The sequence below is a fragment of the Brienomyrus brachyistius genome, chromosome 10, assembly GCF_023856365.1.
Source record: "Brienomyrus brachyistius isolate T26 chromosome 10, BBRACH_0.4, whole genome shotgun sequence".
Classification (NCBI taxonomy): Eukaryota; Metazoa; Chordata; class Actinopteri; order Osteoglossiformes; family Mormyridae; genus Brienomyrus; species Brienomyrus brachyistius.
In genome coordinates this window covers 26,328,543-26,351,471 of record NC_064542.1, presented here as the reverse complement: position 1 = coordinate 26,351,471, position 22,929 = coordinate 26,328,543, and the positions used below count along the sequence as shown (strand labels likewise).

At 42.8% G+C, this 22,929-nt stretch overlaps 2 protein-coding genes across 21 annotated transcripts in view; both read left to right on the top strand.

The window, feature by feature from the left end:
• Positions 1–298: 298 nt before the first annotated feature.
• On the top strand, positions 299–6,915 carry LOC125751178 (kelch repeat-containing protein). Its single transcript, XM_049029787.1, has 13 exons — positions 299–510; positions 1,081–1,242; positions 1,315–1,396; positions 1,503–1,565; positions 1,791–2,052; positions 2,151–2,282; positions 3,289–3,476; positions 3,642–3,838; positions 3,993–4,084; positions 4,595–4,649; positions 5,506–5,603; positions 6,156–6,250; positions 6,495–6,915. Exons 1-13 carry the CDS (start codon positions 440–442, stop codon positions 6,627–6,629), a joined length of 1,632 nt encoding a protein of 543 aa, XP_048885744.1. The 5' UTR covers positions 299–439; the 3' UTR covers positions 6,630–6,915.
• Positions 6,916–7,339: 424 nt separating this feature from the next.
• Positions 7,340–22,929, top strand: part of mark2b (MAP/microtubule affinity-regulating kinase 2b) — a 42,134-nt gene continuing 26,544 nt past the window's right edge. For 5 of the 20 annotated variants that reach the window (XM_049029770.1, XM_049029769.1, XM_049029764.1 and 2 more), the window contains exons 1-2: positions 7,341–8,444; positions 21,869–22,042. In XM_049029770.1, coding sequence (XP_048885727.1) covers positions 8,394–8,444; positions 21,869–22,042 — 225 coding nt within the window. In that variant the 5' untranslated portion in view covers positions 7,341–8,393. Of the gene's footprint in view, positions 8,445–21,868; positions 22,043–22,929 lie in introns of all 20 variants that reach the window. The other 15 variants (XM_049029772.1, XM_049029768.1, XM_049029767.1 and 12 more) reach the window with 8 other exon arrangements.

Here is a 22,929-nt window from a genome sequence, read left to right as displayed (position 1 = left end):
TTACATTAACTCTGCCGCCCACCAGCACTGTCACCTTTACCATTTGCGCAGGCATTACTATTTCTATGAATGCCCATTATTTATCACTATTTATTGGTTCGATATTTATATATCAGATATTTCCTGTACCTGCTTGTCCTATTCGGGGTCACAGACTGTCACTGCGCTAAATCAGGTCCATGTAGGTCCGCCCATTTCCGGTTTACTACAATGACGCTTCTGCGCGTCAACAACGAATTCGCGCTTGTGATTGGTTGCTGGGCCTAGTAAGAAACTCGCCCTCTGCTTGGCGCGATTTACAGATTGTTGTGATCAGGGTTGGCGGGAGATTGACAGGAGCCGCAGCTGAAAGTGAAGCGACACGAGATTAAAATTTTGCTGCAGTTTTAGCTTTACAAATAAACAGCTATATGCCACAATTCATATTGTCATTGGTCTAATGTTCAACATGGACGATTTTTGCGTCTTTGTGGTTTTTGGAGTAAATGAACTGCCGCGCAAGCTGATAAGGTAAATTAAGCTGCTTGACAACTAAGAAACTGTTTAAAATAAATCCTTTAACAATTTCTGTTTTCTCCATAGTAAATATCTGCAGTATTTTGTATTGAGTAGTAGCTTATTGCTTTGAAAACTGATATCCTTTAATGTTGGCCTACTTGAGTAACTGAACGTTTCCACATATTGTACCGGACATAATAGAGTAGCATAACTGTGTATGACCGGGTTGAAAAAGTTGTGCGCTGTTGCTCTAAATATATAAATACGTGATTATTGATGATTTCACATGCGTGAAGTATTTGCCATTATTTGAAGAACGTGGAGCGTAATCCTCCTTCATATGTTCAAATTACTCGGTCATAGTGGTAAAAAAGCTTTAAGACTTATGCCGCCAACTCCGCAGTTGAATTCACATCAGAACGGTAATTAGTGGTTTTAACAGTGGATTTCACATATCTGGCTTTTATAATTTTATGCATGACTGAACAGTGTTTAATTAGTTTAATAAGTGACTTTTATTTGATGCGTCTATTAGGCACGGAAGCACAATTTCAGATTTGTTGCCCGTTTCTCCGTTCTCAGTGTCGACGAGAGTCTGCAATGCTCTATTGCAGTACCTCCGAATGTCCGACAAGCGGTGCTGTTCTCACATGGAAGATGGAGGGAGCACACTGGCGTAACCGTGGAAATGACTGATTTAGAAGGCGGAACCATCACTTTAGGGAAATTGACACCAAATCACAAGTAAGTAATTTGGTCTTTCGGGGTTTTCTGTCCGTCAGTCGCATGCGCGACTTTTATTGTATTATTTTAAAGGTGCCTATTGTGGGACTGCTGGGAAGGAGCAATACGGAGGTGTGTTTCGACCTTAACTGTGAAGTTGGAGGGAGGCAGTCTGGTTAGTATCAGTATATCATTATGACCTTTACGTAAATCTGTAAAAAATATAATGTCTGCATATAGGACTGATGCATAAACATGAACATTTTGTGGGTGCTAAACAGGGCACTGAGGAACTTCAGTATGCTTCTTATGATGAACTCCTGAACTCAGAAGAATCCACTAAGGTGGGATTATTTTATCACTTATGAATCAAAATAAATGTACTTAATTTTGTTTGTATAATTATACAATCTGACTTCAGCATTAATACTGTAATTCTGTATTCTCACATAAGTTCTACAGAAACCCTGAACGGTGTTTCCAGAAAACATCCTAGTAACAAAAAGGCAGCTCGTGTTTCAGAGTAATCGTGTGGTAGACCGCTCTGAATGCTACCTTCTCTGTCACAGAGTGCTGTTCCCCTTCCGCTCTTGGAAACCCATGGCAAGCGGAAGAGAGGGCAAGATGCGAAGGAAACCCACAGTACGGACCAGGAGAACGTCTGTCCCAACAGCCTCCTCTCTGATAGGTCCACGCCTCGCCGGACGGTCAGGGGTGCTTCCCGCAGAGGGCACACTAGGCTCTTAGCCCAGAACGACACACCGGCTGACACGTGCACTCCTGAGAAGCAGAAGACCAGCGGGAAGCAAGCTAGGACTCCGACGCAAACTGGTAATGTCAGATGGCTCTATCTATGTCTTATATTTCCTTGATATTATTATTTCTCATCCTGTTTTCCCCCCTTTATTCTGCCTCTCTTTTTGGAGAAGTCTCTGTGGGCAGACCTTCAAGTCGCTGGGGTCAAACCCTTTGCCCTATTGACCCCCAGACTGCAATTCTTATTGGAGGGCAGGGATCCAGGATGCAGTTCTGCAAAGATCCCATGTGGAAGCTGTGTACAGGTAAGGGGCCTGATTGTGAGTAACGATAATGCATATTAACCAGATTCCCCCAAGGACGCAAAGCACTATTCAGTGATCATCCATATGCTGTGTAGGCTTCAGGCCTGAGCTGGGTAAGCGACTGGATGGATGGATGAAAATGTATAATTTTTACCATTTTGATGGCCAAGTGTTGGTTAAGATTTTGTGCCTGTGATCAGAAGGTTGCTGATTGAAACCCGCAGCCGGGAAATGTCACTGATGGGCCAGTGAGTGAGGCCCTTAATCCCAGTTGCTGGGACAGAAGTCATTTAAGGTTACCTTTCCTATAGAACAGGTCTATACATTGTCCTTTTATTAAACAAACTAAACAGCCTCATGTTATTTATCTTATTTACACAACAGCCTGTCATTTTTGTCTCTACACGGGCGCGCGTTTACAATTCTCCTGTGCTCTCTGTATCGCGCGTGGCGGAGCTCCGCCCCAATGCGCACACACAGGCGAGGGCGCTCCCACCGACGGACAGAGAGCGCGTGGCGGAAAATATGTCACGTCAACCACCTGTAAAGCAGACAAAAATATCTGTGTTTTTTAGGTGTCTGCAAACCTAGGAGAAACACTGATGTGATTTTGTCTCTCAGAGAGCAAGATGGTTTAAGCAAAGAGAACAGTGATGAATAAATTATCACTATTATACTATATGTTATTTATCAGATTATACTTACCTTATTGTATGGTACAGTTTGGTTGAAAGATGCTGGGCAGGTTTGAAGTATACAGTAATTTTATTACGTTGACAATGTAACTAGTCATGTTATGTTTATTTAAAATGTTTTATGAGCTCCAGCGTCTTTTTTTTTTTTTTTTACCTTCTCTTACAGAGATACTATTATCAGAAGATATTGTTAATAATTAAACTGGGTTTTGTGTATTTCGGTTGTGTAGAAGCTGTAAAACATGAATATTTGTGGACATAATCCTGCAAACGTGCCATACACTATGTGGAAAGTCCTTATCTTCTCTTAGAGGACATGTCGTGGGTGGCGGCAGAGACCCTGGCAGAGGGCCCTACTCCTGAAGGCAGGATAGGCCACACGGCCACCTTCGATCCGGAGTCAAAGCGGATCTACGTCTTTGGCGGATCTAAGAACAAAAAGTGGTTTAATGACGTCCACATCTTGGATACCCAGAGCTGGCGCTGGACCATGGTGGAGGTGAGGAAGCTCTGAAAGGAGAAATAGTGTTCTTGTATAAAAATGACATGTTGTATTATGGTATTTTCTTATGCGTAGTCCAATAGTTTTTCCTGAGTTGTTAATTGGGTTTCTGACCATGCAAAGTATGATATTTAAAACAGTACTACTTCTGTTCTACTCAAGGCTCAAGGCAAAGTGCCCCCCCTCGCCTATCACAGCTGCAGCCTGTTCCGCGGTGAGCTTTTTGTGTTCGGGGGGGTGTTCCCTCGTCCCCATCCTGAGCCAGATGGCTGCAGCGACTCACTTTACATCTTTAACCCTGTACTGGCCATTTGGTATCAGCCCATTGTTAACGGGGACCGGCCTGCACCACGTTCCGGGTAAGGAATGAGACTCGTTTTGGTTTTATATAACTGATTGGGAAAGCGAAGAAGAGGGAGGTCTCAGCTCACCTGTTCAGCTTGGTTTCTGTATGAACCAGCGTCTCTGCAGCAGATTGTCTCCAGTTCTGAGAGTATCTCTAATCTCCCTCAGGCATTCAGCATGCGTGCTTCAAGGGAAAATCTTCATGTTTGGAGGCTGGGACACGCCTGTGTGTTTCAGTGATATGCATGCACTAGACCTGGGTGAGTTGTCCAAATGTGGCTCGCAACTCGGTTATAGTTAACCTATAATGTAGCTTGCGGATACAGTATCATGTGCCGGATTGCCTGTCTGTGCGTGTAAAAGAGCATGATGATGCATACTGGTGGCTAATGGTTTTACCCAAGATTCTGTCGCAATATCCAAGCATATGAATGTAGAAACGTAATATAATGAAATGTATAGCTGTCTTGTTTCTGACTGCATCCTCTTCGGCCCTTGAACACGAAACTCATGGCCCCAGTACTACTTTCTATTTATACATGTAGTTTTTACAGCTGCCCTTGAGCGTAGGATACACTCAGTGTTTATTTCAGTGATTACAGCCTGCAGAGATACCTTGGTTTACCATAGTGTGCTCATGGCAAAATGTAAACGGTCTTTCTTGGACTGTGAATGCCGACTCTATTCTGATTTCTACACTTTTCATGTGAAAGTTTTTTTGGTAGGTGTGTGGAATGTTGCTGCAGTGCTGTATCTATCTTTTTTTTTAGGGCTGATGGAGTTTTCAGCTGTGAGGACTTCAGGGACCGGCCCATCCCCTCGCAGGTTAGGTTAACTTGCGCTGAATAAAAACCAACCGTTTCTTCCTTCAAAGAAAACCAGCTGCAAATTTAATGTACTGTTGCAAACTTTGGGTAGGTTCAAAGAAATCGACTTGAAAAGTAAGCCTGCCTTTTCCCCTATTTTGGTGCTTGTGAGAAGCTACGTCAAGATTCTCTCAAAGGTTGATGTGACAAATATTTTATTACTTTTCCTTCTCTGCTTGTTTATGAAGTATCACCACAAACAAACTGCATTACTGCCAAGGGTTTATTGTGAATTATTCTTGAGGTGTTTGTAAGCAATTCTTAAGCTGTATATGGAACTAAACCACAAACTGGGGGGCAGTGGTCTGCTGGTTTTTCATTCCCAAGATATACCCAAGCATTATCCATCCATCCATTTTCCAAACCACTTATCCTACTGGCTCGCGGGGGTCCGGAGCCTATCCCGGAAGCAATGGGCACAAGGCAGGGAACAACCCAGGATGGGGGGCCAGCCCATCGCAGGGCACATTCACACACCATTCACTCACACATGCACACCTACGGGCAATTTAGCAAGTCCAATTAGCCTCAGCATGTTTTTGGACTGTGGGGGGAAACCGGAGTACTCAAGCATTATATTGTCATAATTATTCTTAAGGCGTCTTTAGAATATGTCGAGAATTCTTGTGCAGAGGATTCAAACCTGCTTATTAGCGAGCGAATGAGTCACCATGAGCAAACCAGGCCAGCCAAACCATGTGTGGCTGAAGTATTGATCATCATCAGTGAGTCAGTTAAATTGGCAAATGATTGGAAACTGCCTGTTACAGCAGGTAGGGTGATGTCATGTGTCGGTATCCTTCCCTCCCCCACAGCTGGCATGGATGTGCGGTTCTTTCCGACTCAAAGTTCCTGGTCCATGGAGGATACAATGGGAACAATGCTTTGACTGACTCGTTCATATTTGACACAGGTAAACACTTTCATCAGACTTTTTTTTTTGTTTTTTTTAAGTAACGATGCAATGGAATTCCATGGAATGACATTTTGAATCTACAGTAAATGCAATTACCACACCCTGGGAACCAGTTGAAATAACCAAGGGGAAGTGGAATTAAAACAGTTGTGGTCAACAGCACATGATAATCCCACCCACTGTGGGTTTTGAAGCTTAATTTACTTTCTGCTTATTACTAATGTGAACATGGAGACTATAACCAATATGTAATTCAAACTTGATTTCTGGGAAAATGTTGGCTAGTTGATCCATGGCAAACCTATCAAATTCCTGTCTCGGTCTGCTATGATCATCTATATAAAGCTTGTGATTCAGATCTACACATAGAACCTAAAGTTAGGGCAAGGTACTGAAACTATGATGTAGCTAAACAGATCCACATTGTGAAATCCCGAATAAATGACTTTTTCAAGGGGTGTTGACGTGATATGAGCATACATGTAAATGATGCATGATAAGCACATATATGTGAATCCATTTTTTTATATTTCTTCTATTGCTTTGCAGACACAAGCTGCTGGACCACAGTTGTTAACACCCAGTTGTCTGCAGTACCCAGAGCTGGACATTCTATTATTACCATGGTAAAACCAAACACAGAGGTATGTCACAAAATACACAGATACACGTATAAACTGACCAACTATTAGTCTGTTTTTATGAAGTGTACGTCATGCAGGACGTGCATTTTTAAAATAACTGGTATGCACTTATTGTAAATAGGTTTACTGGTTTTACCTATGAAAGTTTGGGAGCAGTGGCCACTCTCTCAGAATCTGTGGTAGACGTTGTTCAGTAATGTTGGTTGTCTTGATGAAAAGACGGATCTCCTGTTATCATTTTCAGGCTCCTACCAAAGACGAGGAGGAGCAGATGTCTGAAGTTCTGCCTCAGATCCTGCTTGTTTTTGGTGGTGGTGACAATGAAGGCAGCTTCTTTTCTGACTTGATCACGATGATGATTGATGATTTGCTTGATTAAATTGTGTGTGTGTGTGTGTGTGTGTGTGTGTGTGTGTGTGTGTGTGTGTGGGAGGGAACGGGGGTCAATACACAAAATCTTCCGCTCAGCTTATCGGTCTTTCTTTATCGTACACTTTATACAAATTTCTGAATTTTGTTGTGCTACTTTTAAATAGGATTTTTCATCTTGTGCAGACGTTCTCCATACTTTTGTATAACGTAAAGACTCATATTAAAAATCAAAGAATTATGTTAATTACTGAAAAGCTGTCTAAAGGTTAATAAAGTTTTAATTTTGAATTTTGCGCGTTTGTTTTCTGCACATCTTTTGCAATCGTTTTTCACTTTTGGGGTTATGGTTGTTTATAGGATATTGCTATCGACCAGCATTTCTGCTGGATAACATATCAGATGTGTTTTCACGTACTACGTCGGTAGGCAAAACCTACCGGGGGTGGGCGGGGGGTTACGCCGAACACCCCACGAAATTTATTTCTGGCTCCAGGCCTGCATATCTTGATTTATTTTTTTGATCATGCATGTCATGATTAATTAATTTGTTCATAATTTGTCCTCATAGTTATGTAACTCGGAACTTCCACTTTATGACAGTCATTACAAAATGAAAGAGGTAATTATATCGCTTTAGTCAAAACTGGATTATTGTGGGGTTTGGCGTTAAATGCACTTCGCAGGTAGGGGAATAGTTAATTCGGACTCGATTGAAACCGAAAAAAGCCGAAGCTGGATTCCGGCGTATCCCCCCCTCTCCTCCCTTCCTCGCGGCGGTGTAGCGCGGTAGCCATGTTCCCTGGCGCCTGTTCCGGTATCGAGATTCAGTGCATTGCCTGACGGCCGCTGGGCCCATTCCCGTCCCCCGCTCGTCGCCTGCAGAAGCCTGCCTTGTCCGGAGGACGCGTCACCTGGAGAGGACTCCTCAGTGCGAGTGTTTGCGAGCCGTTTGTGGAACGCTAACGGATCACCGTCTCAGTGACCCACCTTCACGGTTAATCTACGTGAAACGACGGCTTTGGAGTCTGCGGAGTTATTCGGCCGCCTCGGAATAGGCTACCGGCTGGTCGACTGACTGACTCGCTCGCCCGCTGTGTCGGGACCAGCGGATTACCAGCGGAGGACCGCCTGACGGTTTTCTATTTTTTACTTTATTTTCTCCAGACCAAGTGGAAGGGGGTGTGATTTTCATACCTTCAGGCTTTTTTTTTTACCCCCCCCCATCCTTCGAAGATAACCCAAGTCAGGCTCGTTTGGCCTAAAGTTTAATCCGCGGTCTCGATTTGAACTGGAAGCAGCTGAGCCGGTCTCCGCTGACAGCCCCCCGGGTTACGCCGGCCGCGCTCCGCAGCTGCTCCCTCCCCGGAGACCGCAGAATGTCAGCCAAGTACCTCCGACTCGGCCAAAATCCCGGACGTCGATTTTAAAACCTCCGAAGCAAATACACGCATTTTTCTTGCCGAATAAGTGCTTTGGTCGCTTGGTATTTTCCAGACTGTGGCCGGCGAACCGTATGATAAATTTCTGTGGGCTTCAAACTTTGTGTCCGCCGCCCGCGGACGCGTATTTACGGAATAGGCGCTTTTAATGAGGCGACTTGTTGGTCTCGGTAAACGTAGCTAACTCGCCTCCGGAGGGAATAGCTAAGTACATTTTATTTTTGCCCCCCGAAGAAATATCGAAGTGTTGCTACGTAGTATAAATGTACGCCCGATTTTGAATTGCTTCGTGTCCCCATCTACTTTTTTTTTTTTTTTGAAAACCCCACAAAATGTCAACGCGGCCGGCATTGTTAACAGTTATTGAAAATTCTCCAGGACAGGTAAGGCTAAAATTGAAAATATACCTTGAAAAACATGCTTATTAAACCTGACTTTTGTGTCCTTAGTGGAAGGAAGGAAGTGGTATCACAGGGGACAGTAATCTCGCACATGAAGTTTAATACGCAGCTACTGCAATAACATTTTCCACAGAGAAAATAATTGGTAGTTTCTAGCCGTATGACTTATCCTTGGCAACTAGATTAGGTGAAGACAGTTCTCGTTTTCCAATGGATTTAAAGTTAGTTATCCATCTAATGCCACCCCACGCGGTATTGGATATTTTACCTATTTGGCCACTTTAATAATCAGGGATTCAACTCTCTCTGTTAGTAGATGACCTTTTGTAAAGTTTATATCAGTGTTTATTTCTTGCATCATGACACCACCGTTGGTTATTCAGGCTTAGCTATCCGTCCACCTGGGTTTGTACAATAACGAGGTAGAGCAGTGCTGCTTTGCGGAAACTGGGCCTTCTATAAGGGCTAGGCTTTTATTAGGTATTAAGCTAAGAGGTTACACCTTAGCTGACGAGGAAGAAACTTTTTATAGAATTACTTTGCGTAGATAAACATTTAATATTTCTCCAAATAGATTGCCGCATTTTAAATAAGGCAAATCGCAACTAAAACTAGACGGTATAAGTCGATGTTTTTCAAACCAAAGGAGTTTGGCGGACCTTGCGTGTTTACGTCTGCGAGTGTGTGCTTGTTTGTGTGCGCCACTGTAACCTTGCTTGGCAAATTCAGCGACAGTGCTGTTCCTGAAATGGGACTCGGCAGTACTTAACAAAGACATGTAACTGACTGGAATAAAACACTCTATTGTGTTTGACCAGAGCTTAAGGTGAAAAGGGAGATTTCAGAGCGTCCTCCTGTAAATAACATACTGCTAAAACTAGGACTAGTAAGTCCTTGTGTTTTTTTTCGTTCCCCGTCTTTGTGACCTTGGGGGAACTTGATCAGGAGAGTCTACTTATTAATGACTTACTTGGTACCAATATACAATTAACCATTTAGAAATGGTTGCCAAAGAAAAAAACATTTTGGCAAGCAACCATTTTTATAAGTATGTGTGGGACAAATTAGCTGACTTTTACCTTTTGTAGCTGAATGTTGCTGATGATCTGTTGTAGTTATTTGGTATCTGTTCGGATTGGTTTCTGTATATCTATAATTGGCGCGTAATCTGACTGACAGTGCAGGTTTGACCATAGTAGAGTTGAGTCCTATGTTGTACCAGTGTGAAAAGCACACCCTAAGTGTCAACATTTGTTACTGCATGCTAGGCCATTCTAAACCATGACATTAAAAGGGCAACTTGACACAGCAGTGTTTTATTACAACATACAGTATCTTGAAATGTCTGGTTTCAGAGTAATAACTGTATTTGGCCATAATAAAAAAATTAAGAGGCATGTACTGGATTGTTTTCAGTTACTTGGATGTTTAGCTTTTCATGATGACATTGCTGGAGTGATGCAACACTTTCGGACAGCATTTATTTCTATTCCTTTGTGGCAGTGTCTGAAATCCCTTGCCCCATCATTTAAAAATGCTTCTAATGAAAGCTTCATTTCTTTGGTTGGGTAGTACTTGTTAATAAAGGCCTTTATTGATTATGCCATGCAAGGTGGCAGTAACAGCTGTGGCATGCTATCTGTATTCGTGAGTTTTTAAGATCCGTGAGCAAGTGTGAAAAGAATTGTTACACTACCAGTGTAATACTGCACATGTATTGATTGGTGTGGGTCTGCATTTGGCTGTGATCTGCCCTTCCTTTCGTTTGCAGTCCAGCAACATGTAGTTGTCTGCATTGTACTATCTGTATTTTGAAACTTGTTATCCGTACGTAGTTTCAAAGGTGAGCTTCTGATTAAGTTTCTTTAGGTATCTTTATGGGCACAGATGTATATTCAGGGTTAGGTCTTCAAACAAAAAACAGTTTAACTGTCTTTGAAATAAGCTACTCTGTAAGTATGTGCGGAAGTAGGGTGTTCCCAGTAATTTGGCGGTGGGCTCCAAAACACTGCTTTGACTAGTATCAGATATTTAAACTAGCCCATAACATATCTAGTAGCTGCTGATCATGGTCTCAAAATGTGTGACAAAATGTTGGTATTTTAAAGCTTAAAAATTACTTGGCTGTTGCATTCGTCAATCAAGTTGCTTCACACAGTTTTCCCGGTTAATCTTAAAAAGGATTAATTAATTAGTTGTGCCCTAAATGCCCTAACAACAGAAAAGGGGAAATAGCCTGTTCGTTTAATTTTGGAATCACCCAAGCTCATATGAGAACATGACTGTTGTGTGAAATGTAGCCAATGCAGTTATGTATGGTTAAAGTGTTACAGTTAATTGGTGTTATTTACAAGCTACCCCATGGATGAGACAGGCAAAACTACCAGTTATTGGAATGGATGTTCTTCAGATTGATGTTCTTATTAGATTACCTTACAGTCATGGTAACAATGAGGGAACTTTAAGTACAGGTGTTCCTCATAAATCCACTTGCTATTGCAGTAGCATCTTTCACTCATTTAGCCTCCAATCTGACCTGTGGCTTTTGTCTGTTAAAATATGGTGATTTTAAGGATAACCTAAACAGCAAAAAAAGAAGTTGATAAAAAAAAACTTGGAATTTTTTCCAAAGTAAAATTTGCAGTTATATATATGACATTGGTTATCTGGATCTAATGTATTTCATGCATTCAAATTAAGAGTCACAAAATATCAAAATGTGTTTTCTGAGCTTTTGCTGCATTTAGCAATAGCTGCAAAAAAATCGTACAATCAGAAGTTATGTCTATGTGTCTTAAAAGCTTTGAGAAGATTTTGCAATAAAAATCCCCTTCTCTATGAAGTACTGTAGTCAGAGAATTTCAAGTTGTAACTAAAATAGGCAGAAAATGCAACATCCAGAGGAGGTGTGGTGGAGCTAAAGGTGAAGTACAACTTTGTGCTCTCCAGTTGCCATAAATCTACCCACCCATGAAGAAGTCACCATGTATTGTACCAACTAAAACTAGGCCATCACTCCGAACAGAGCAGCTGGACAGGAGGAAACTGGTAAAGAGGTGTCAGATCTGCAAGGGCTTGTCGGCTGAAATGTGGGGAAAAATGTGCTTTGCTAAATCATATCCAAATCACCAAAATAGCACCAAAATAGTATGCTGCCCAAACAGCACCATTCCTACACTCAAGCATGCTGTTGGCAGTTTGCTAGGGATGCTTTTCTCAGAAGAGAAGGGAAAGCCTATTGGTAGGAGTAAGGGGAAAAAAACGCATGAATTGTATTATAAGAAGACTGTATGACAAAAACTTTATTAATGAACTGAAGATGTTTATGATTAGCATGACTGCTTTTGGAGCACAAACCTAAAGAGTGATTTGGAGTTGTTCAAGAATAAGAAATTGCACATCCTTGAGTGGGTGGCATGGTGGCTCAGTCGGTAGTACCGTTGCTTCACACCTTGAGAGTCAAGGATTCGAGTCCCACATTAGCTAGACTGAGGAATTTGCATATTCTCGCTCTGTCGTGTGTGTTCACCCTGGGTCCTCAGGTGTTTTTGTGCACTCCAAAGACATGTAGTTGGTATAATTGGCATGTATTAATTGCCTGATGTGTATGATATTGCCTGTGGCTCTGTGTCCCCTGCGATGGACTCTGTGCAGCTTGGGATAGGCTCCAGGCTGCCACATGACCCCAACCGGTGTAAGTGGTTGGAAGATGGATGGATGTCAGTGAATGACCCAGTGAGTGTTTTGATTTGTTGGGAATGTAGAAAGACTTAAACTACAGTTTATAATGGATGCTTTTTTGGGTAGAACAGATGATATACTTTAAATGTATTCTATTAGAGTTCAGCAATATTGTTTTATATTTATTTGTATTTTATATTGTTTTTAGAATTTGTGAGTTTTTGCTGTTTGAGTCTGTCAGGTTGAGTCATATTGGACAACTTTTGGATTTTACTTTTCACCAAACTAAAATATTTACGTTGTTGATATGAACTCAGTATTGCTGGCTATTTTTTCAGTTTTGCTAATTTAGTTTGTGGTAATTTTCTCAGTTGAATTGTAAAAACTGAACACTGACTAATGAGAAATAAGGGGTTAGCAAACAAATTATGCATTTACAAATAGTTGTAAGTGTTTAGAATGTAATGCTTGCTTCTCAGTGAAGTGTATCACTTTTCAGTAGTTAAACATTCTCTTGCATAATATGCCCAGTAAGGATAATTAAATAGTTATGCTAAAAAGTCAGGCAAGCACTTTCTTGCTTTAGATAAGAGTTTTTCAGTTTTGTAATAACTGGGCATTTCTTGGATTTCACTGCCACGATCAAGTGGTGTTACTCGGTGCTTTTACCTGGGAATGAAGGTCTCAGTCCATTTGGGTGAACTACTGCCTGTTAGCAGTTTTGGCCAAATGCAATCACATATATCCTGTTTTTAAATATGCATTCCAGAGTGCAGGTGTAGCCAGCACAGTGAAAGTTGTGAAACCACACACATGGTGTGTGTACAGGCTAACAGTTCATGTCTTAAAGGCAAGAAAGTTATGGTTATTTATTAATTTGGTTTTCAGGTTTTCCTTGAGCTAGTATTACACTATTGACTTGACTATCCACCTTAGAGTTAGTAATGCACATACAGATGATAAAAACATAAAACATTTTACTCATTTAGTGAGTATGGCGCTTCTGTGTTGTGTAGCACTATTGGCTTGATTGTTCAGTATTCAGATGATTCTCTGCCTGCAGCTTTCCTCCAAAGTAAATAAGTTAATTATTAACACTAAGTGGCTGAACCATTGTCTTTTGCTGTTGGAGCAAAAGCCATGCTAAGCTGGTTTTGTATATTGAGTGTGTGCTATTAATGCTGTAACTTATCTTTATGGATAAGTTATGGAGTGGAAAACCTGGAGAAATATCCTGTGGGGGAGTTGGGTTGGGGTAGAGTGGGGGGGGTGAAAATCAGACGTAGCTGGCCCTTAGTACAGCTCCCAAGTGGTACAGTGTGACTCAGCGGTGCTTTATGGTGGTGTTGTGTTAACTTCAGACTTTGTATTCCTGGGTGCTGTTGGCAGAAATTACCCTTCCTTTTGTCACTAATAAAGTCTCTTCCTGTGAAGAACGCAGGCGTCTCTCGACGATGCCATGACATTGAGGCTGTGGGAGCACGTAGCCACAGTGCTGAATGCACATTGGGGTATTGCCTGCGTGGTGCTGCTTCACGAGCGTCTTTATGAAAAGCAGCCCTGCCAGTCTGGCTGGGAGTGGCGTCCTGACAGGGCGTGTCGGCGTCTTCTCCATTTTGTCAAGGCTGATGTCTCACAGGTGTGCCAACTTGTAAATCAGAACTTTTTTTTCCTATAGATTTATCTGATTGCATCTGTTCCCTTTAAGAGTTTGTGGTACGTGTGTGTGTGTGTGTGTGTTGGTGAAATTTAAGACGTGCTCGCTTTTCTGGTATTTTGAGTGTTTTGTTTTCTTTTCGGTGATCTTAGATATCACAAGTGCTCTCTCATTGTTTCTCTTGTGCCTCTGATTCCATCAGTCTCTCTGCCACTATGCTGAGGAACATTAGGTTATAAATAGCTTTGGGATAGCGGGGCACTTTTTAAGATTGTGATGACACTTCTTCTTGTCATCGCCTGCTTCAAATTGTTTTCTTATCTTTCTTTTGCCCTAAAGAGAATTCCCATTAGTTTCTATCCATTGCTTTTGGGAGGCTCTATTTAAATGGTTGGTTTCGTATTTTAACTTCAGGTAAATTTTTTGGGTAAAACCCCAGTCGGCTTTTACATATGTTTAACTTGTACGGCCACTCACAAGATCTTCCACTGGGCCTTAAATGAATTTGGCCTTTGATTGCTCCATTCGCTCATTTGTGTCGAGTATATTAAATAGCTAAGAGGCAGTCGTATGGTGGGGCATGTGTGCTACATGGGTGTGTGAGCTCAGGGCGATTTGCTCTTTGCACCCCCCACTCAAATTTAACAAGGCAGTCTGAAACAGAAAAAGACAAAGCAGGCACAGACATCTATTCAAGATGACAAAATATGCCAACTCCCTGAGGGTAAAATACCCATTTAAAATTGGCGCGCTTGCTCAGATTGCCCCAATGTCTAATTCATAGTGTTAGTTTAGAAGGGGGTAGCTTATCATTCTTAGTCTGGTTGTATTCAACTGCTTTCAAAATGCATTTGGTGCAATATTACAGGTGTCTGCTGCTTGGTTGACCAGGAGCTGGAGTTTGCTTGCTCTCCCTGTGTTGTCATGAGGCTTTCTGTATGGTCTCCAGTTGCCGCCCCTACAGTCCCGAAACATGCTTAAGGTGAATTGGAGTTGCCAAATTGCTCATAGGTGTGAATGTGTTTGTGTGTTGTGATGGGTTCGTGTCCTGTCCTGGGTTTTTTACTGCCTTGTACCATAGGTATAGGCTCCAAACCGCCGTGACCCTGCATAGGACAAGCAATTATGGAAAATGGATGGATGAATGGATATATATCTGGTTTAAGAAGAAAGGAATAAGAGATTGTTTTGAAAACTAAACATTTTGGCCATTTTTCTTTGCCTTGATGTCCATGTGAGTCTTTTGTTTGATTTCCAACATTAAGTGTGATGGATAAATTAAGTAGCTTAGCGCAGAAAGCGAGGGTAAAGTAATTTTAAATCCTGGGGATCGGGGAGTCTGTAGGAAAGTGATGGATTACAAGAAAAAGCAATGAGGTTGGGGATGGAGGTGAGTGAAGAGGTCCAGCTGGTATCTGTGATTGTGTGGTTTTCATGTCCAGCTCAGACTAAAGCAGGTTGTTTATACCTGTGACCTTGCCTGCTGCTGAGCTCATTTATCCATCCCTTCACATCCTGTGGGTTTCCAAACAGGTCTCTTTGGATGTCTCACACTTGTGCCGAAAGCCTCCCCAGTCACCTGGTTATCTTTCCTCCTAGTGTGATTGTGTGTGAGAAACTTGGGTGTGTTTCCCTACCGAGCACTGGACTGCAGTCCGCACACGATGACCTTTCATTGGCCGAGGCCATGAACCGACACGCTGTGCCAGCTAACAACTCGCACCGATTTAGTGCCCATGGCCACCTTGAGTAAAATACAGCTTGGCGTAGTGCTACAGTGTCAGTTTGTGCAGCTGTGTGCAAGAGTCAAAGAAATTTAGGATGTAGCACTGGAACCATCCCACCTAAAACACCAGCTCCTGTTTAATGCTTACTGTGATGCAAGTAGATGTGTGTGTAACTCGAGGTATCAAGTAGCGTAGCATCAGCATTTGCATCGGCCCTCCATGGTTGTGTCATGTTTTAGTTAAGGGAGATTTAATGAAGTGGGAGGTGTTATAGTGTCTGTGGGGGGTGGGTGAAGGGCAGGAAAGCAGGTGACTTTCCAGCTCCTCCTCTAATTGATCAGGTGGTATTTCTATAGTGTGTGAATTAAAAAAGGAGTTTGTCCTGCTCCTCAAACAACTGGATACCGCTGCAGAGGTAAGTAGTCCTGAATATCACATCGTGTTTTTTTGGCCACTGCAGAACATGGTTAACAGGACGATAATATGGGTTTGTAATTGGCTTGAAACGAAAAAGAAACCAATAACCAATAATAATGCGAGTAGAGCAAAGGCTAATTGGCTGTGTGGATTAGACTGCAGAGACGATGCTAGGAGGCTAAGCCCTCTTTGTGCTAGTGTGAGATGAGCTGTGGAATCAATTTTGTGTTGTGTGGGTGTAGAGGGGTGGCGTCATAGCAGACTTAGAGATTTGGTCTGAAAATTGTCTAAAAACAACTGGGGGACAGCTTAAGAAAAGTGTCTATTTTTGGGAGAGACATTTGGTTTTTGGAAGCTATGGTGCTCATGAACAGTAGACTCCTTTGATTTGCTGGTTCCCGCCTGTCAGTCCGGTTGCTGCATTTAAGGTGCAGTCTGACAGTGAGTTAAAATTTCTCTGTTGCTTTGGCATTATTCTTGAATGATAATTAATCTTGTATAAATGATGGGTGACAGCCTCCACACCATTAGCTCACCTGTTCACATAAGAATCATTTCTTATTCTTGCACACAAATTGAAAGTGTTTAAGCATATTTTTGTAAATGGTTATGAACAATTACCAGAAGTCCTGTTGATCTAAATGGGATTGTTTTAGCTCTCTTGTATAGTTTTACTGTGAATTTCATGTGGTTATAGATACTGTATTAAACCAGATGGAAATATGAATGTAAATATTGTATGAATTATCAAATGCAAAGTAGTCCTAGTCATAATCTCTGAAGCGCATTTTCTTTAAATTGCAGCCATGTGTGTTGTACTATCTGCTAAATGTCAGCATGTAAGAGATTTCTCCCATGTCTTGCAAAAGGAGAATATCAGGTGTAAATGAAGATCTGTGCTTTAGAGAAGAGTGGCAGCATTTCTAGCTAGATGAAGAGAATACACTGCTGTATCTTCTTTTGCCTTTTCGTATATTTGGTTCCTACAGCACATACATTTGTGTGTTGATACAGTTTTTTTACTATACAGTGCTGTGTAACTATTTTTCCTCTGTTTTAATTAGTGTATTGTACTGTGTCCTGCGTTCATTACAGTAAAATTGTTTCTCGACAAGTAAAATGTAAAGGTGAGTCCTGTCCAATTTCTTGTGATGTTTTGCGTAGTGAAATACGCAACATTGTATTATTAGTCCGTGAACTTCTCTTTTTAGTGGTACTGACTTGTTCATTGAAGGAATTATTTGGTTTTGAAACCATAATTTTAAAATTTTGAGTTGTGGCCTTTTGCTGGTGAACTAATGCTGTGGTGTACTGTCTAATTCACCTACCGTTTTGAGAATGGTAGACGCTGGAGAAACTATAGATATCCGTACCCATAACGAAATGTTTATACTGGTCTAGGGCCAGTTTTACCTATGTGCTGGTTTTAATGGTGGTACTCTGTCATGTGAAGCTAGCTCGAAAAAAAGGCAGGCACTCAGAAGCACTCAGGCAAATGACTTTAGCAGTTTACTATGATAACCGTTTTGGAAAAAGAACCTCACACTAAAGGTACTGACAACGTAGCACATTCGTGCTGAAATTAAGGTCTGAGTGCAGACTCCATTTTTCAGTCAGTTTGATTGTTTTCTCAGGGGGGCTGGGAAACAGCAGGCACTGATTGTCAGTGCTACGGTAATTAGCCACTGCTTTGACCCATTGTGGGAAGAGATCATCCACTGGTGGAAGTCTGCATTCACATACATACTAGCCAGCAATCGCTGGTTCTCTACTGAAAATTTAATCACCGGCAGCTCAGATGCTGAAGCGGCACTTTTCCGCTTTCTCCTGTGCTGAAACTCCTCAATCTCTTTCTGACGCACTCTAAGCTGGGGAGTGACGTTGGTAGTATTACATCGGGGTGATTGACGTCACTGCAGATGTTGCACTCTAAAATGTGATATTTAAAAGAATTTGTTCCTTATTTAAAGCATTGATGCCACAAAGGGGAGGGGAGTAGGGGTCTGTCTTTCGTCTCGCTGCCTGTGTGTGACATATTAATTTGTTCACTAGTTCAAAAGAAATGACTTTGCACCTCTTGTCGGTCAGCTCTGTGAGAGTGGTGTTGAATTCTGCTGGCTCAAAATATTTTAAGGCATTCTGCCCAATGCAGCTTTAGTCTTTGCAACACTAATGCTTTCGTTTTTTTTAATCTTCCTCCTACGAACTTCTGAGTCTGTGAAATGGCAGAATTGATAGAAATTTGGCCTTTAATTGTAACAAATTTCTGTGCTGTTCATTATGGGTTGTGGAACAGTTGCTGTGTATTTAGGCCGAGAAGAGGATTCTTACAATGATACAATCTCCAGAGTTCATTGTCATCTATCCTTATTGCTTCCTTGAAAGTTGACCAGACGAGTCCCGACCGGGTGGCCCAGCGATCTGGTGAGGTCAGTGTGGCCTCTGCTGCTGCTGCTAATTGCCCAACTTCCTCACAAATTACTCCAGCCTTCCTGTCGAAGCCTAAATGGGAGAGACACGGTTTCTCTCAACTCTCAGGCATCCAGACGAGCCTGGTGTTTATGGGTGTTCATGCTCCGAGGCAGTCTGGAATCTCCAAGCCCCGCAGGATGAGGGTGTAATTGCTTGCTGTATTAATCAGAGGAGGCAGGGTGGTTTATAAGGCGTGATTACAGAACTGAGATCCACATGCGTGCAAAACCAGCCTTGATCTAGAGGACACTATGGGAGGTCGATGCACTAGGCTCAAGCTAACCACTGTGAATACAGCTTGTATCGTGTGTGTGTGTGAGTGTGTGTGTGTCTCCATCATTTTAGGGATGTAAAGTTGGGACATAAGATTAATTGCCGCCTGTAAAATGAGAGGCTCGTCCTTGGGAATTGTTCCCCTGTTTTCTGGGCCACGTTGCAGTGAGTGTCCTCCCTGACTCCGGAGGTGCTGTGTCAGTTGGTACCAAGCAGCATGATAAAGTAGGCAGCGCTGCAAAGGTGAGTCTCATTTCTGCAGAGTAATGCTTTACTTAACGTGCTTATGAGACATACTGCTTAGGGTAGTGCAACGGATCCGTCCATCAGTGTTTTTATATTAAATTACTTTAAACATCCATACAAAAACAGGAGAAACAGACATGGTTCATTCTTAAGGAAAAGGTTCCCCTAAGGAGAGCAGCTTCTGAAAACGACAGAGTGGTTATTTACACACACAAATCTCTCTCTCTCTCATTGCATATATATATGCACACACACACACACACATTTTTTTCCTGGCATCTTTTTTATCATCACTCATTCTATTACCTTGCAGTAAGGGATTTTTAGTCGCATCGAAATGAGTCACTGAGAGCTATTCACAACGTCAGGAGGCCATGTCTGCACACGTGCGTCACGTGGGAGTACTCAGAACTTCAGTAATAGTTCAAGGTCAGGCAGCGATTTCGGGCTCTTGTCAATGAAGCCATTTCCCTGCAGTGAGCAGGACCCTCAGACCTGCCAGCTCCGCGACATGCACACGCTGTTGCGTTTCCGCTGTGAAACGGGCAGCCCGTCGTGTAATTGTGTAGATAATTGTTAAAATGGCTGATCTCTGTTGCCACACACGGGCCTTTCTGTTCGCTGTTTCGTATAGATTTAATTGTTTGGTGACGCGGCAGCCCAGGGAGGGAGGAGGTCGCGCCCTCTGCTCTGCTGTGTAACTGCATTCCCTCAGCCTTTCCTCTCTTCCTGGCTTGAGTGTGTCGTCCCTGCAGAGCGAGAACTCGGGGCCGACATCTTGGAACCAGACCCCCCACTGCCCCCCTCCCCCAACCTGTCCGCCCACCACTCAGCGGGGTTGCTAGCCAGCCAGAGCGGTGGCGTCTGCTGCCGCTGCTGTCGTTCTATCCCTGTTTACAGGCCCTTTGGCCCTTGAACAGCTTTACTCATGTACAAGATACAAGATATCTTTATTGTCACTGTACAAGTACAGTGAGGTGACGTTTGGATCATCCTCAATAAAAACTCAAGCTAAAAGAAAAACATTAAGAAAAACAAAAGCATATAGCAATGTACAAACACACTGTATAAAAGTATGAGGGATGTTGCAGTAATACTACAATCTTTCTCAGGTGCAATGATTTCTCATAAGCAATAATTCATGTGCAAGATGATCATGGTCAACAGTGTTACATGGTGTAATGGGTTGCGTTGAACACTTGAATGTGGTAGCAGCTTTGTCGTACAGTAAACATGGGTGATATGTTAGGAGCCGAAACAGAGTGCATATTCTGCATGTGTAGTACATGATGTGTGTAGTATGGATAAGTCTCAGTGGTGCTGTTGTGAGAGGGGGAAGTGGGCCCAGTTTGTGCAGCAGTGTTACTGCTTTGGGGTAGAAACTGTTCTGCTCTCTTGCTGTGTGAGCGTATAGGGCTCTGTAGCACTTGACAGACGGCAGAACTGTGGAAAGGTTGTGTCCTCAGTGGGCTGGATCACTGCAGATGTTCATGGCTTTTGCAGCTACAGTGGGTTCTGAAGAGTTCCTTCAGGGTTGGAAGCTGTGAACCAATGATCTTCTGGGCTGTTCTGATGATACGCTGGAGGGCGTTCGTGTTCTCATAGGTCCTGCCTGGGCTACCATGCCTTGTGATGCAGTATGTGAAGGACTGCTGTTGTGGAAGTTGTTTTCTATAGGCTTCTCAGGAAATTAAACCTCTGAAGTCCTTCTTTTGGCCATGACTGTATTTGTTGACCAGGATAAGTCACGGCTGATATGGACACCAAGAAATCTGAAATTCTGAACACACTGCACCTTCTAGCCACTAATGTTGATTGGATGGTGGTCCTTTTCTGTCCATCTCTTGAAGTCCAGGATCAACTCTTTGGTTGAGGGTAAGGTTGTTGTCCCGGCTCCAGCTCTCCAAGTTCTCAACCACCTCTCTATTGGCTGACTGAACATTGTTTGAGATCAGTTCGATCACAGTAGTGTAGTCTGCGAACTTGAGTATGATGATGGAATCATGGAGAGGTTTGCAGTCGTTTGTGAAGAGGGAGTACAGCAGGTGCTCCAGTGCTTAGTGTTATGATAGTGGAGGAGTGCATTCCCCAACACACAGGCTGTGGTCTGGTGGTGCGAAAGTCCAGAATCCAATTAGAGAGGTATGTGTCGAGGCCCAGGTTGATCAGTTTTGTAACCAACTTGTTTCTGGTGATGGTTTTGATGGCGGAGCTGTAGTCAATGAACAGCATCCGTACATAATGGTCTTTCTGTTCCACATGCGACAGGGCAGTGTGAAGGGCCAGCGAGGCCGCATCCTCAGTTGTCATGTTTGCCCTATAAGCGAACTGGTGTTGGTCCCCGGAAGGGGGGGATGTTTTTCTTTATGTGGGTTAGGACCAGTCGTTCAAAGCACTTCAAGATTATGGGGCTCAGGGCCACTGGACGAGTCGTTCAGAGACCTGACTACTGCCAGTTTTGAAACGGGGTTGATGGTAGTGGTCTTGAGGCAGGTGTGACCGTGGCCTGTTTTAAGGAGATGTTGGACAGGCTGGTGAGCGGTGCTGTCCCGCGGGACCTGTCCAGGAACCCCATTCGGGCCAGTGGCTTTATTTGGATTTATGTGACTTAGGGTCCTCCTCACCTCGTGTAGCTGCAGCATTACAGCAGGTGACTGAACTCCATGCAGTGGTAGCTTGCTGGTGGATTGGTTGTTGACCGGCGAAGCATATGAAGAAGTGGTTCAGTTCGTCAAGGAAAGATGGCTTCATACCTCGCCACATGCAATGGGAGTCTGAGCTGTTAAAGTGCTCTTCTATTCACATTTTGTAGCTGCACGTTACCCCTCTGATGCCTTTCCTCAAATTGGTCCTTGCACTGTGGACTAAATATAGGGCCTTTGCCATGTGCCCGTTGTTCAGCCAGCCAACTGTCCTCCTCTTTTGCCTTCCAGCCTCACTCAGAGCCCAAGGTGAGCGGCCGCGCCAATATGCCACGCTGCCGCAACTCGTTTGCCACCACGGCGGACGAGCAGCCGCACATCGGCACGTACCGGCTGCTGAAGACCATCGGCAAGGGCAACTTTGCCAAAGTGAAACTGGCCAGGCACGTGCTGACGGGGAAAGAGGTAAATATGAGGGCATGTAGGGAAATGTGAATCATGCAAATGTACGTGTGCGTCTGTGTCCCTGCCACCAAGGTCACTATTGCAGAATTCACTCTGTTCAGAACAGATTGACTCAATTTTGCACATTCAGAAACATAAAGAAACTTAATTATCCTTTGGAGCTGTAATAGCTTATGTATATGTAAGTATAAATGATCTAATTTGCTGTAATAATAATCTAATTGTGTTTGTTGCACATGAGAAATAAGTATTATTGCCAAAATGTTGAACTGTCAGGGCAGCCCAATACATGCAATGTTGCCTTTTTTTTATTATTCCTAACTGCCCCCCAGAACTGCTATCAGAGCTCCATCTACTTTAATTCCACTTCAGTTTCCGTTCTCTGTTCCTGCACACATTTCTTAGCATTTGCCTGTTTCTATGGAAACAACAAGGCAAGCTTCAATCTATGCAGTGCAGAGTTCTCCCCTTTTCAGAATACTGTCTGGCCAATCGTTTGTTTTCCCCTCGTTAATCTGCTTATTAATTTAGAAGCTAGTTTTGAACTGTTGGTTTCTGGGGGACAGTGTTGGGTCGTAATAGATTGAAATCATTAGGAGCCAGTAAAACAAACTGCCATATCACTGGTAGCACATGTGATTAATACTGGCAGGACAAAGGGGGAGATTACAAAGCATAGTGTAACAGCAGCCTCCGGTCTGCCTTTTTAGATTCTTACGGTTGATCCCGATTAATTGGAATTCTTTGTTTATTTGGCTGACCAGTGCATCATCATGATAATGGCCAGTTCAAAATACCAGTTTTAGTAATGGCTCTAGAATTGACTCGAAACATTCATTTCCCAACATTATAACCTTTAGTTCACATGCAAATTCTGGAAAATGAAA